Genomic DNA, 15,043 nt, shown 5'->3' with positions numbered 1-15,043 from the left:
CTGCAAAGCGGTTAATGTAATAATAATTTATAAAATATTATAAAAGTTTTATAATTCAAAGGGCTGATAAAAACTAGTTGTAAGTTGCTTATGTGTACTGTGCACATCCTAAACTTCTTCAAGGAAAATTTTGATAAAAGCTCTGCAAGATAATTTCTCCATTCATACTTTAGCAAACGTAAGTTTTATTCAAATGTAATTAAAGTTTATACATATTAATTTACATTGTATGAAGATTCAAAATAGAGACCCCCTGATCCTATAAGTTATCATTGTTTTCATGCATATGTTAATACCATTTGATTTGGGTAGCCGCAAATAAGTATGAGATAATGTTGATATTTAAAATGAAAGATGTTATATTTGTTGTAAATTCTTGCTTTTACTGTGTATAAAAATCTGTATTAAAATTATTTTTGTTTTATCATAATTTTGTATTTAAATTATGTCTCTTTATTAATTTTTTAAAATCATTTCATGTTGATTTACTTAGTTAAAAATTTTACAGCTTGGCTTCCTCTGCTGTTGATACATTTCGCTGTCTCCAAGATCTGTCTGGAGACATTGCAAGGTTTGTTTTTATTTAAAATGGCATTCTGATACTTACACTAACACATTTTTCTCTTTCTTCCAAAAAGTAAATACAGAAACTGTATAGATGTCAAACCAGATTTAAAACTGAAGGTGGTGTCTTTTGCAGATCTGAAAGATCTAGTTCACGAAAAGCACTGTTACACTTCTCATTAAAAACGTTTTTTATTGTTTTACATTTTTGTATGTATTTTTCTTACACTCACGATAAGGGAAAAATATTTTAAGATTAACGTTTGTTTAAATTGCCAGTAAACCATAAAAATTTTTACTAGGTCATGAAACATAATTTGGGAAACCCTGCATTACACGATTCTTTGGATTACTGTTATTTTTTTTGGGGGGGAGGCTTAAATTTACTCTTACTAAAATTAGAGTTGATAATTATCTTCAAAGACAAATGTCTATTTGGTTTTCTACTTTGAAAAGCAGTCTAGCATATAAAAATTAATTTCTGTACATTAAACATGTGTTTTCCTGGATCCAGAGAAAGAGCAATAAGAGTTACTCTTTAATCTTTATATTAAAAATTAAATTCACAAATTTATTTGAAATTACTTTTTTTCAATATAAAAACTATCCTGCTACTTTTAAAAAGGTACAAGTACCTAGTTTTGGCTCATGAAATTTCTGAATGTCTTGGATGTTTGGCCACACAATTAAAATAATTACTTTTCATTTGACAACTGGTAGCTGAAGATTTAATTAAGAGATTGTTACCAGTGAGAACTTGAGAATGTAACTAGTTTTAGCGCAGAAGAGGAAATCGCAAAATTAAGACTTGAAAAGTTATTTACTTAATTTTTTTAAATATATGTATGTTTATTTTGTCTGTGTGTGTATATATATATTAAAAATTATACCAAAATTAGAATATGCACTAATTATTAATTTTTCCTCGCATTTTAGCAACCTGCATGGATCTGCAAAGTGTCAAATAGAATGTTACCCATTTAGCCTTGTACATGGAAAGAAGATCCGTTATTCTCAGCTTACTGATATTGATTGTACGAATAGTGTCAAACGTTTTTGTTTCAACAAAGAACTGGAGCATTCTGAAAATTTCCAAACATCCAGGTAATTAATGACCTTCATGTAAATACATGTGCAAGAATAAAGTAGTAATACAAAAAAGGGGGGAAGAAGGAATCCAAACACAAGCATTTACATATATAATGATGCACTGCGCATTGTCTTGTGGCTCACTTTTTGAAGTTGCTATTGCCAAATACATGATCTTATTTCTCCTAAGAATAAAATTGATATATGTGGTACTATTCAGTTTTTGAGGGCCATAAAAAATTGCCAAACTATTGTTGATGCCAGTGCCGGCAAAAATAATTGCGGCAACACTAATGCAAGAAAGGAAATGTACAGTAAATAACTATCTAAGATTGATGTTTTAATTTAGATGAAAGGTTAATTTCATATAATACTTTTTTATTGTTATAATTTATATAAAAAAAGGCTAAACATGACTGAATGGAAGCATAAGAGTAAATAACTATTTCAGATCATTATTATAATTCATATAAAATTTGCTAAACATAACTGAATGGATGCCTGTATCGCTATTTCGCTACCGAGTTATCGCTAAAGCATAGTTTCATCTCGTTGGTTGTTCAAACATAATTTTCTATAATGATGCCTTTTCTTTGAAAAAAATCTCGTTAAAGTGCAGAATCACTCACTTCTTTGTTTGCCTCTTTTTACAAGGGTGAAAACAATTGGATTTTTGTCAATTTTCTTTTACTTTTTCAGTGAAAATAAGTCGATGTGTACATAGATAAAGTCAAGGGTGTGCGCAGTGCCATTTTTGTGCAATTCTGAGATTTTGTTTTTAAGTGAAAATAGGTCGATGTGTACATGGATACGGAGTATGTGCAATTCTTAAAAACGCGTTAAGCAGTGGGTGATTCTGCACTTTACCCAAAATTCTATTGCAGACTTTTCTTCATGGGCAATTCCCAAATTGTTAAATCCATAGTATATCAAAAAAGGATTTAAAAATTAAACTAGTATTTCAATGGTGTCTTCAGAAATATAGAACTATATAAACTTATGCAATCTGAAATCGGCGTGTATACTAGATTTGGCGGGCTGTTAAATGGACGCGTTTGCTAGATTTGGTGCTTTTGCTCATACATTTTCATGGCAATTTTTTTACGGTCCTCAAAACCAAATAGTGCCATATATTTTTTAACCTGATAGTTCAAATAACTGTTTTTCCCCTCTTTTTTTTAACGAAATACACTGTTCATCAAAATTAAGGGATAATTTTAAAAATATGTTGTCTAGTTTCAACCATTCTTCAATGGTGTAGGTATTTATATTAATTATGAATACACTGAATGCAAAATTGGAGCATTGCATGTATTGCATGAAATATATAAATTAGGCTACTGATTAATGTGTTGTGCAATGAATGCATGTTGTATTCAGAAGTGTAATGCATCATTTGATTGAAGGGCAAAAGTGATGATTAATTGGTAGACTCAAGAGGGGCAAACACAAATGAAAGTCTCTTAAGATCTGAATATCGCTCAAGTACCATATCAAGAACTTGGATTAGCTTTTCAAGTAATGAATCAGGCCTTTAGTGGTAAAGTTTCTGAACACTGGTAGTTTAGTTTGGTGTTTAAAACCTGACAAGTGGGCTGGCAGGCTGTAAGGTTGGTTTTCCTGCATGAGTAACATGGATCTGAGCAGTTTCCTCTAAAAAGTCCCCATAAAGGCATTCCTCTTAGGCAGATATCGCTTGAGTGCTTTGCCGCAATGAGATAAATAAACCAAATAAAAAAGTAATGAATCAATTAGTAGACCACTTGATCAAGTGTCCAAGAGCAATCCAAAGACCGTTTTCTTACATTATCAGTGAAAGAAAATGTGAAGTAAGTACAAGAGTGTTGACATTAGGCAAAAAGCTTAGTTTACTTGCTTACTTGGTCTGGCATAAATTTTGTTTTGCCTAATTTTAAATTTTACGTTGATGATTTTCCTTCCAATACATTTATGCGTTTTGCTTGCTGATGCAAGAGAGTTGGCTGTAGACCTTCTGGCTGTCACAGGAGCTTGAATCAGACATTCTGTTGCTACAGAAAGGTTTCACAAGGGTGACTTTATACGAGGAAACCCATGTGTTGTATCCCTTCCACTTCATCTTCGAGAGAGGCTGTTTTAAGTAATAAACTTCTTATTCCTGATTTGCATTCTTTTTTTTAAATATGTATGCTAAAATCAAGAAATATGTATGTATAATATTTTTTAAACTGCTGAAAATTTGTGTTTTCATGAGATTTAAAAGAATAAATTTAAATTGTGTTTCACATATTATATTCCATTATAATTTTATTTTAATTTTTATAACGGCTATTTCATTATAATTTTTCCATTTAAATTAAAATGCTATTCTTGTCACATTCAGTAGAGCTAAAAGGAGTGGGTTTGTTTTGTTTAAAGAAGTGTTCAGATGTAGCCTGAAGTGTAATTTTAGACATGTTTTGATGGGGAAGAGCGAGGAACATGCAACCTGCATTCCTTTGTCAGGAAAGATCCCATTTTCACTACAGGAGCAGTTTCATAATTTGGGGCAGGACCATCCAAAATAGCCATACAGAGCTGCATTTCTTTAATAGAGACTTGTGAATGTATGCCAATGCACAGATATGTAGATGAGGTATTGGAAATCCATTAAGGCTGTTTAGAGGTATTTTGGGATCTAATTTTTGTTGATGGGTGACAGTGCTCATTTACATAAAGCATCTTTGGCATCAGAATGCTTGAAAACAGAAGCTATCACTAGAATGAGTAGGCCAGCTTGCTTCCCAAATTTGAACTCAGTTTTGCATGTGGCAGTTGAACCTTAGACTGTGAATTGATGCATGTCTTGTGCCTCCCTGCACCCTTTAGGATTTGAAAAATGCAGCTGTTGGAAGAGTGACATATAACTCCACAAGGTCTTGGTCAGATGTTTGGTTGATTTTATAAAATAAAGATACGAAGTTTTCATTTTTATGAGAGGTGATCCATGCACCATATTAAAAAATTTGTTACAAAATAAAGATCATATTTCTATCATTTTTAAATTTTCATAATTCATACTTTAAATTCAATATTTTGAGATTAATTGATTGTCAAACATGGTTATTTACATTAACCCTCTGAGAGCATGGGTTTTTGGATCTGTCATGAAGACCTGTATCTGTGCAGCATTTATTAGCTAAATTTATATAATTACTTATTTTAGCCTCTGTTTTCATAAACTTATATTCATTAATATTACATTTATATTATTAAAGAAAGTAAGAAAGCAAAATATCTGAAGTTATAAGCTAATCTATATATCAAGTAACAAAAAATCTTATGAGAAGCAGTCATGCCACTCAGAGGGTTAAATAATGTTATAATGCTTTTGTACAAACTGTTTTTAATTATTTTCCAATAAGAAACAGCTAAGTGTTTTTCCGATTACTATTCTTTAATTTTGACTAAGAGTTTAATTGCAGCTTTGTGTGTTTTGAGTTAATATGTTTCTGAACTTACTGTTGTGTTCATTAAATAGTAATGCTGCACTACAGCAAAAAATGGGAATGCTTGTGTAGTTATGCTTTTTAATTTTTCACTTTTTCCTTTTCTTTAGAATTTTTCTTAGAATTCTGTAAAATTTACCTTTCTTTTTGTTTTTTAAATATTAATGTAGTTGTTTTGGAAAATTAAATGATGATAAGCTTCTTTTCGTGTATTTTGGTTTGCCTTCTGATTATTTATATATTTTTTAATTTACATTTTTTGTGTGTGGGGATGCTACAATCAAGAAATATGTATGTTTAATAGTTTTAAACTGCTGAAAATTTCTTTTCGTGAAATTTAAAAGAACAAAAGGAAATCATGTATAAGCATTATGTTTCGTTATAGTTTTAATTTAATTGTTTATAGTAGCTTTTCCCATTATAGTTTTTCAGTTTAAAATAAAGCCTATGCAGCAACATAAAAGAATAAACTGGTCCATAGGGAATTTGTTGTTTGGAACTTCTTTAATTTTTCAATGACTATTAAAGTGTAAATGCTTTATCACAGATTTTCAAATAATCTCCAGTTTCAGCATCTTACTTTCTCACAAAAACTTTTGTCCATGATAATTCGCTGGCAGCTGTTAGTCAACGACGGTTCTGAAAACAACACATGCAGCCGACACCACATTTAGCTGACAGCACTTGCATTTAGACAAAGACATGCAACAATGTATTAGTGAAATTTTTCATATTTATCTGACAACTATAAAATTTTTCTCTCTCGATTATGAAATTGCTCTGTTCTCTGTAAGTTCATTCTCACCTGTCAATAAAATTTACTGTTCTGTAAATTCTTAAAAATTCCATCCCTGATTTTAATTCTTATGGAATTTTTCACGTATCACAGTGTGATTTGACATATATCAACCAAACTGAAAAAAGTTCTGAAATTTCTTGTTAAGGAACATGAATCGTATGCTCAAAAAGAAGAAATAGACTTTTGATAGCTAATTACAATTGGACACTTAATAATAGTTTTGAACTGTGGGTCAGCAAAAGTTATCCATGCATCTTCTTTAGTTAGTAAATTCAATTTCTTTAAACGTTTTCACATTAACAAAATATTATTTCTTTAGTTAAATGCATTAATTTTCCAATACTTTCCTCACCCAATTCCACTACATTTGTTTTTGATTTGCTTCACATGTTGGTTCCATATAAAATTTTATTTTTTCCATTACTAAAATTTTCTTTGAGTAAATATTGTATATAGTATTTTGCATGTTATCCCAGTCCATTGCCTATTCCAGTGGTTGCCATATTCATGCATCTATTAGCATGGTGTAGAAGGAAACTTCAGGTTAGGGTAAGAGGATTTCTTTTTCTCCCAGTGATGTAATTAACATGCTCCTGGGCACATTCAAAAAAGAACTGGTAGTGGCATGTCATTAAAAATGGGGAGATGCAAGCATTATTTTGGCTGCAGATTGTGGCATTGTAGATAGTTATATGAAATATGGATATTATGTGTTGCTAGGTTTGTACTACCTACAGCTCTTAGATGCTGTTTCATCTCATGAAAACCTTTTACTTCACACTCACTTCATGGTACAACCATACTTATGGAATTTTGCCTGCTTGTGATCATTTCCTTGACATATCCAGTATGTCTTCACTACTTTAGAATGACAGAATTTGATTAATTTTGCTTTTTGAGTTATTTATCCCAATGCTGAGGTATTTGCAAGCCCTTTTGATAGGATGTTAAATTATTACAACCTCTCATTTCTGTTTTCACTATAAGGCATATGTAATCATGTCTATTCTAAGAACCTTCTTTTTCCTAGCAGCTGTGGTCATGTCATGGTTTCAGCTACAGAAGCTGTCCATTTCTTTTTTGAGAAATGGTTGAATTTTATTGAACACTGTGTGTATTTTACAAAATTAAATTGAAGGAACAAGATATTTAATGAGTAACTGGTTAGTACAGTCAAAAGTCTTTAATCCGGAATGATCTATAATCCGGACCTCAAAGCTACAAACTTTCTGCGCATGCGCATAATACATTTACGCATACGCATTTAATATATAACGGACGGTATAAGCTAAGCTAAAATTATCTAATTATCTATTTCAGTTAATGTTGCAGATTGCGTTGTTACTTAATCTTCTAATTGGATCCCGCTTATTATTTTTTGCAGACTGTTAGAGCTATTTTATAAAAGTAAGCTTGAAGTATCGATTATGTGAAAAAGAATTTCTGATTCTGGAGTTGCCAAAGGTTCTACAAAGCGAAAGCATGTTTCGATGTCCATCAAACAAAAAGTGGAATTGCTGCAAAAAATGGATAAAGGCATATCCTTCGTTTCTCTAACCATTCCGAAATCTGTTTATCAATTTCACGCTGTTCGGCCGGGGGGGGGACATCGCGGCGCGCAGTGAACTGGAAGTTGATCTGTCAGCACTATAATTATCTTCAGAGCAGATATTTTTATTTTATTCAGCTTATAATTCCTTTCTAAATGTAGTATTTCATTTCGATGTACTCCGCCTTTGATATGATTTAAATCAAATTCCTCGTCATTATAAATATCATGAATACACATTAAGTAGTTTTCTGGTTGCAATTTTCTAATTTCGACTATGCGTAATATATGCTTTACGCATGCGCGCGTTGAAAGAAATGTTTAATAAAGTAAACAAATAAATATTAAGCTTTCTTTTTGTAAATTTTGATACCCTTTAGATCATAATTGCTCTTTATTTCATAAATTACGGTTTCATATTTTAATTTTATTATTTCTGCATGCCATCTTACCAGATTTAAACTGATGATCTATAATCCAGAAAAACCGATAATCCGGAATCGCCGAAGTCACGACTAGTCCGGATTAAAGACTTTTGACTGTAGTTTAAAGAAACTAGCTTGCTTTTTCCTGAAGGTTTTTTTTCAGCTTCGTGTGCATATATTTATAGTAAAATAAAGCTGTAGCACAAAAATATAAATTTAGCATTACTGCATATTCAGTTTTGAATGTTTCAAATTTTGAAATAACTTTTAGAAATGGTTAATATATGAGCAGTTACTGTAGTATTAAAAGCAATAGCAGTTACCTATTGTGGCAAAGTATGACAAAAGTATTAGCTGTGAAATAATGCATTACCTGTTAGTGTGGCAAAAGTATTAGCTATGATGTTAAGGGTTTGGTAAATATGTGATGCTGCTCCTTAGTTAAGGATATTATAGCATTGTAAAAATAATTGTTAAAAACATCTTGGAAGAATGTAGAATGCATTCTAGAGAAAACAGCTATATTAGTGAAAATCACTACTATTCTTTATAAAAAATATTTATGTTTTATCTGAAAACAGTGGCTTACCATCGGGAGAGTTTACTTTCTAGTCATTTCATTCAGAATTCGAAGTCATTGATCTACTTACATATTATTTTAAATGCCCCCTAACTAGTAGGTGAGTGGTTAAGACTGCTGGTAGCTGGACCTGGGTCAGAACCCAGGAGGATGGGCTGGTTGTATGACTATGATAGGTTTTTGTGGTTTCCCATTGTGCAATGTGAATAAAAGCCAAATTCGCTTAAAAAGTCCTATGCAAAGGTATCTTGGGCAGATAGCCGTCATGTCCTTTGCCATATTCAAATAAGCTAGACATTTTACTCAGAGAATGGCAACTCATTTGGGCATGTTATTTAATAAATTTGTAAATCCCATAGTTTGTATTATATGCATTAATTTTGAATGCTTGCTAACTTTATGTTAAAAATAATTTAAATAATATTGCAGAGGAGTCATTTGCTTGATTCTCTAAATTAGTAAGCAGTTAGTTGAATCAGAATGAACCTGACATACAGAAATAACAAGATCATTCTGGCCTTTCAACCTGAGGGGGAAAAAATATGCTTCTCTGCTTACTAATGATCATTTCATACAGACAATAACTGTTTCTGCTGCAAGGAAAAAGCTTTATATACCAGAAGACCTTGTTTCCTTTTTATTCATTATTTTAACAAAGTAGTTTCTGTAATTTTTAGCATGAAAATATCATATGGAGTAGAAACATTGAAGCTGATTCTAATTCATAAATATGAGCAGGTTACTGTATAATATGATTCACATCACATCATGTCATTATCTGGAAAAAGGTGTGAGCATGATACAGCTAATCCATCATTTTAGAAAAGTGCACTTAACAGAGGTAACATGAATCTTTTTGTATGACCACACTAACCTCTGTGTATTTGTGATAATATCCTGGAGTATTTTGCATATCAGGATAAAAGCCCTTAATAAGTATACAGGGTGTTTCAAAGATTATGGGACAAACTTGGAGGGGTGGTGGAGCGTACTAAAACATGCATTTTTTTTTTATAGAAGTATAGGGTCTAAAGTGACAGATTAAGGCAGGAACATAAGAAAGAACACGAGAGGAAAAAATGTTTTATGTACAAAATTCAACGCAATGTGCTTCTTTGTGGCAATACAGTATTTACAATAAATGTTCAAAATTGCGACCACGAGCAGTAATACATGCTTGGTAACGTCGCAGAAGGGATTGACGAACATTTTGAAAAATGACAGGCATTTCGCGCGTGCTTGCAGCCGCAACAGATAGTCGTGCCAACGAGGTCCTCCAGTGAGTCAGCGGGAGTTTCGTAAATGATGCTCTTCAGATGGCCTCATAAAAAAAAATCCAAGCTGGATTAAATCTGGCAAACGAAGTGGCCATTGAATGGGTCCACCATGGCCAATCCATTGGCCCAGAAATGTCCCATCCAAGTAATTAGGGACCCGCACGTGGTTATGGGCTGGTGCACCATCATGCTGGAACCACATGCGATCACAAACGACAGCCGGAACATCCCGTAGCAATTCCGGTAGCACTTCTTGCAGAAAAATATGATATAAGTCATTTGTACGTGCAGGTAAGAGGTATGGGCCTCTGAGGTAGTCATTAACAATACCCACTCACACATTCACGGAGAAGCAGGTTTGGAATGCATCTGGACGTGTGCCGTGTGGATTATAAGTTGCCCACATGTGCATGTTCTGGCTATTGAAGATGCCATCCTGTGAGAAAGTTGCCTCGTCCGTGAATAGTACATCCGATGGGAAATCCGCCTGCGCCGCACACTGCTGCAAGAACCAATGACAGAAATGAACTCGAAGAGAGTAATTTGTCTCTTGCAAGGCTTGGACTCTCTGCAAATAGTATGGGTGCAAACCATTTTCATGCAATGCTCTCCAAACGGTGGAATGACTCAGCTGCAGACGACGTGCTCTTGTACTTGTCTGAGGTGATTCATGCACAGTGTTCAAGATGTATTCTTCAATCCAAGGTTGTTGCGCACTTCTTCCACTCCTAGTGTCAAAGGTGGCCCGTTTTCACACAGAGACCGATGCAACCTCTCGAACATTGTGTGCTTTGGCATATGCCTGTTCGGAAACCATTCCTGGTACAACCGTAGCGCTGCTCTTCCATTCCCATTAGCAGCACCATACGTGAGATGCGTGTCTTTTTATTTTTTTTTTTACAGAAAATGAATGTATAGGTATAGTGCAAGTTATTTTTTGATTTGTGCTAATTTGATACTGATTTGTTGCTAATGCCGAAATCTTGGCAACATTAGCTTCAGATTCACTTCCATCACTCACGAGATCATAACTTTCATCATTGAAACTTTCTGATAAATTAGCATATTCAAAATTGTCAAAGTCGTTCATTATCAGATAACTTTTTAAGCAAGCTACAAAAACACTTATTATACATTAATTTATGGTTAACTGTTTGCTTTTATGGTAATTAACACAATAAAATTGGATATATTACCTTTTCCACACCAAACAACTGCTTTATAACAAAACGTTCTTATCAAACTTATAGTCAATCATCAAAATGGACCAAATCAATTATAAGAATTGTTTATATTTGCTAAAAACTTTAGTAAATATTATTTTCGAATTAAAAAATGTGCATTAAAGTTATTTAAAGAAACAGAGTTCTAATTACAAAGATTAGTTTGGAGTCAGGAGCCAATAGGACTGTGATTAAGATTGCCAGTCTTTTGGCAAAAGTTTGCAACATATGTGAGCAATTTATCAATAATCTTGGTGCCATTTAGATTATGGAACTGTAATAATTTGGAAGAGTCAAACATCGTTGATAAAATAGAGCTAGAAGAGGACAACCAAAAAAGGAACATGTCTGAATTAAATGTTGTCTCTGCCCTCTCCAGAATAATTCCTTTCTGACTTTGTATACAAATTATATGGCTTATGAAGTGATTGTAATTGTCCAATTGTGTCTTGTACCATCTGTCAACCACCCTGAAAAATAGATTATTGTCTTAAAACTACTAACTTCTACTTTGGACCTAGAAAATGTTCTTAATTATCATAGTGTTCAAAATTTGGCTTGTAACGAAGTACGTGCCACTGTAAATTTTGTTTCCATCAAAAAGTATTGCATCTTCAGGACGCTGTGACTGTGCATTGTTGTGATAACCCAACTGTTTATTCTTCCTCTGATGAGCTTTTTATGATGAACAGTTTTTCTCAACCACTTCAGAATGACATGTTAAAGCTCCGCTTCAGCTGTCTGATAAAAAAAAAAAATGAACTCTTAATGTACAGTTTCCCTTCATATTGAAAGAGTTATCAACATTCTGAATTCAGCTAAAAATGTTAGTGCCTTGTTCTAGCCTGAGCTGATAGACACATAGAGTAGTGTGATCTGGATCCTATCTTCTTGCATTTTGATATGATTTAAAAGATGTTAGTTTAATTAATCATTATTAAAATTATCTTTTGTAAGCTATATTTATTATCTGAGATGTGCACTCTTTTGCAAAAAAATCGAAGCACCAAGAAGGACTTTTGCGATCGTGATGAAATTTGATATGAAAAAACATCTTGATTGAACATGTAAATGATCAAAGTTTCAAGGCAAATAAACAGGAATTGCGATCATAGCGCGCATTTCTAGTGCGCAATTCACAAAGTATAAAACTAGTAACAGAGGCGGAAAATTTATCTTTTTTTTTTTTTTTTTTTTTTGTTGCTGCTATGTAATTCCATAACTAAAGCAACTAAAGATTCCACCAACTAAAGATACCATTACGATTATAATGAAGACCGTACAGATAACTAAACGATTTCGAACGTGATCACATTGCAGGGTTGCGTGAAGCTGGGTGGTCATACCGAGCAACAGGCCGCCACCTGCAGCGTACAGACACTGGTATGCAAAGATGTTGGTAGCAATGGTTGCTACAAAGAAATTGCCAATGAAATGAAGGCTCTGGAAGGCCAAAAAGCACAAATGCAAGGCTAGATAGGATGATTGTTTGCCAGGTCCAAACCATCCCAATGGTATCATTGTCGACCATTCAACGCACTACAGCCGCGTCTATACCTACCGTGGTACTGTCCACCATCTGACGCGCTTGCCTGAGGCAGGGTTATGCTCACAGAGGCCTTTAAGACATTTCGCTTTGAGCCCACAACATTGGCGGAGTCGTCTGGAGTGGTGTTGCAGCCGATCATCATGGCTGCCATCAAACTGGCATCGTATGGTTTTCAGCAATGAATCCCGCTTCACTCTTAAAGCAGGGGGTCATCACCATGTTCGTGTCTGGAGAGGACAGGGCTAGCAATCCCAATCAGTTTTGTTATACAAAGGCATACAGCCATAACCCCTGGTGTGATGGTGTGGGGCGCTATTTCTTATGACAGCAGGTCATCTTTAGTCATCCTCCGTACATCTTTAACATCTCAACGACATGTTGATATCATCCAGCGGCCGGTTGCATTACTCTTCGTGGCATGTCATACTTGGGCAATTTTCCAACAAGATAATGCAAGGCCACATCTCGCTCGCATATCTCTGGACAGTCTCTGTGCGGTTGATACTCTTCCTTGGTCAGCAAGGTCATCAAGACTTTTCACCAACAAGCATGTCTAGAATATGGTAGGCCGCCAAATTCGGGCACCAGTGGCGTAGCGAGGGAGGCAAGGGATTGTATGATGCCCCAGGTGCCGCTCGAAGAGGGGCGCCAAATGGTCTCCAAACAAGATTTTCATCATATCACTTTTTTTTAGGGGAGGGCGCCAAAATGGTATTTTGCCCCGGGTGCCAGTTATGCTCGCTACTCCACTGTCGGGCACCACAAAATATCGCAGATCTGGAGTGACAACTGCTGAATGCCTGGCAGAATGTGTCTTAGGATGAAATTAGGAACCTCTACCACTCTTTGCCTTGATGAATTCAAGCATGCATTGCCGCCGGGAGCAGTTCGATCAACTACTAATTTGAGCACTGAATGGGTGATTGTAAGCCGTGAACATGTACTGTGACCTTGATTTTTTAATCATTTTATTATCTGTGTATGAGCTATACACATATTCAATTTAATCAAAAACAACCACTTCCTTCATTGTGCTTCGATTTATTTGCAAAAGAGTGTATTTTACAATGTGTAAATTTAAAAGTATAAAATAATAAATTAATCTTCAAATATACATGAATTTAAACTGATCCATATTTTAATTGATAAAAATATTTGAACATTGGACTTGAGGTTTTTTTTTCCCATTTTGCAGTTTTAGAACTAGGCTATTAAGAAAGATATTCCATTTCTTTAGATATTATTTACCAGGGAGGGGGAGCATTTACTTTTCCTTTGTTGGTTTTACAATTCTCATATTTCAATTTCTTCGTTAATGTTTTGGTCTCCTTCCATGTCCTATTTTGGTTATGCTCTAGAGATTTCTAAGCTTTAATTGTTTCCTATGATAACATCCCCTCCCCCCCAAAAAAAAGTGGCTGTCAGAGAAACCATGCTGTTAAAAAAAAAATCTAGCTTTCTTACTTGTTTGCTAGTTGTTGAATATTTTCTTCCTCCACAGTATTTTGAGTTTCTCCAGTATTTTTATGTAAATTGATACTGAATGTGTAATCTTGCTTAAGACATAGTTAAACCTATAATCCGTTATGCTTTAATTTAGAATTCAAACAACAAAAATCAGCATTGTATTAATTAGCGCATTGTTGTTTGTAGTTTGAATTCTAAATTAATACTTGTTCGGTGTGTTATTTTATCTTCATTACGTTTTATTTTAAACTATTTATGTAATTGTATCATAAACATATTCAAATATATTATAAAAATAGTGAACTTTTAATATTTTATTCACTTTAAATTAGATGCCGTCCACATAATTTATCTACTCCAGAGGTACGTGCAAGTAGCCATTTTTATTCAACTGGGTCAGTAATAAACACTGTTCTTTCACAAGTTGTGCAACTTCCAGTTGTTCCTGCACCACAGACTGTTGATCAAGGTAATCAGGGGCCACCACCGCCATTTCATTGTATTCTTATGGCTCCAACATCAGTTTCAACAAAGATAAATGAAGAGACTTTGACATATTTAAATCAAGGTGAGTTTTACTCTCTTTCTTTTGATTATATAATTAATAATTGAGAATTGTTAAAAATGTGATTTCGTTGAAGAATTTTCTGATATATGGCCATTAATAATATAATATAATAATTTATTATAATGTTTTAAATCATATTGCAGGAAACATCTGGAATGCAGCTGAAAAAAGCTAATGTTCTTCCTTCAAATTTTTCATGTTGCAAATAAGACAAAAGGCACTGTTTATTTTTATTTGCAAAAATTATTACAAATGATGGCAGACAGCTGATTAAAATTAGCATATTACTTAAAATCAAGTTTTCTTGTTTGGAATGAACTTAATATCATTATTTAATAAGTTCTCATTTCCCCCCTTCCTATAAGGTTTTAAAACATGCATCTAGTTTCTTTGATTAGTATTTCATTATCATTCACCAATGGTTGACATATATGGAACTTACTTTTTAAAGCCTGAATTTTAACGTTTTATACTTAAACATAATGA

The 15,043-nt window shown here is 33.6% G+C and overlaps 1 protein-coding gene across 3 annotated transcripts in view; it reads left to right on the top strand.

The window, feature by feature from the left end:
* LOC118198453 (transcription factor CP2-like) overlaps positions 1–15,043 on the top strand; it is a 97,892-nt gene that overhangs the window by 4,925 nt on the left and 77,924 nt on the right. For all 3 annotated transcript variants that reach the window (XM_085808649.1, XM_035370135.2, XM_035370136.2), the window contains exons 4-6: positions 509–571; positions 1,501–1,668; positions 14,322–14,557. In XM_085808649.1, the coding sequence (XP_085664775.1) occupies positions 509–571; positions 1,501–1,668; positions 14,322–14,557 (467 nt within the window). The remainder of the gene's footprint in view (positions 1–508; positions 572–1,500; positions 1,669–14,321; positions 14,558–15,043) is intronic.

The sequence above is a fragment of the Stegodyphus dumicola genome, chromosome X1, assembly GCF_044657685.1.
Source record: "Stegodyphus dumicola isolate Sdum_Otavi_A_Nest chromosome X1, ASM4465768v1".
Taxonomy (NCBI): Eukaryota; Metazoa; Arthropoda; class Arachnida; order Araneae; family Eresidae; genus Stegodyphus; species Stegodyphus dumicola.
Note: the sequence above shows the minus strand (reverse complement) of the source record. Positions and strands in the feature narration are given on the sequence as shown.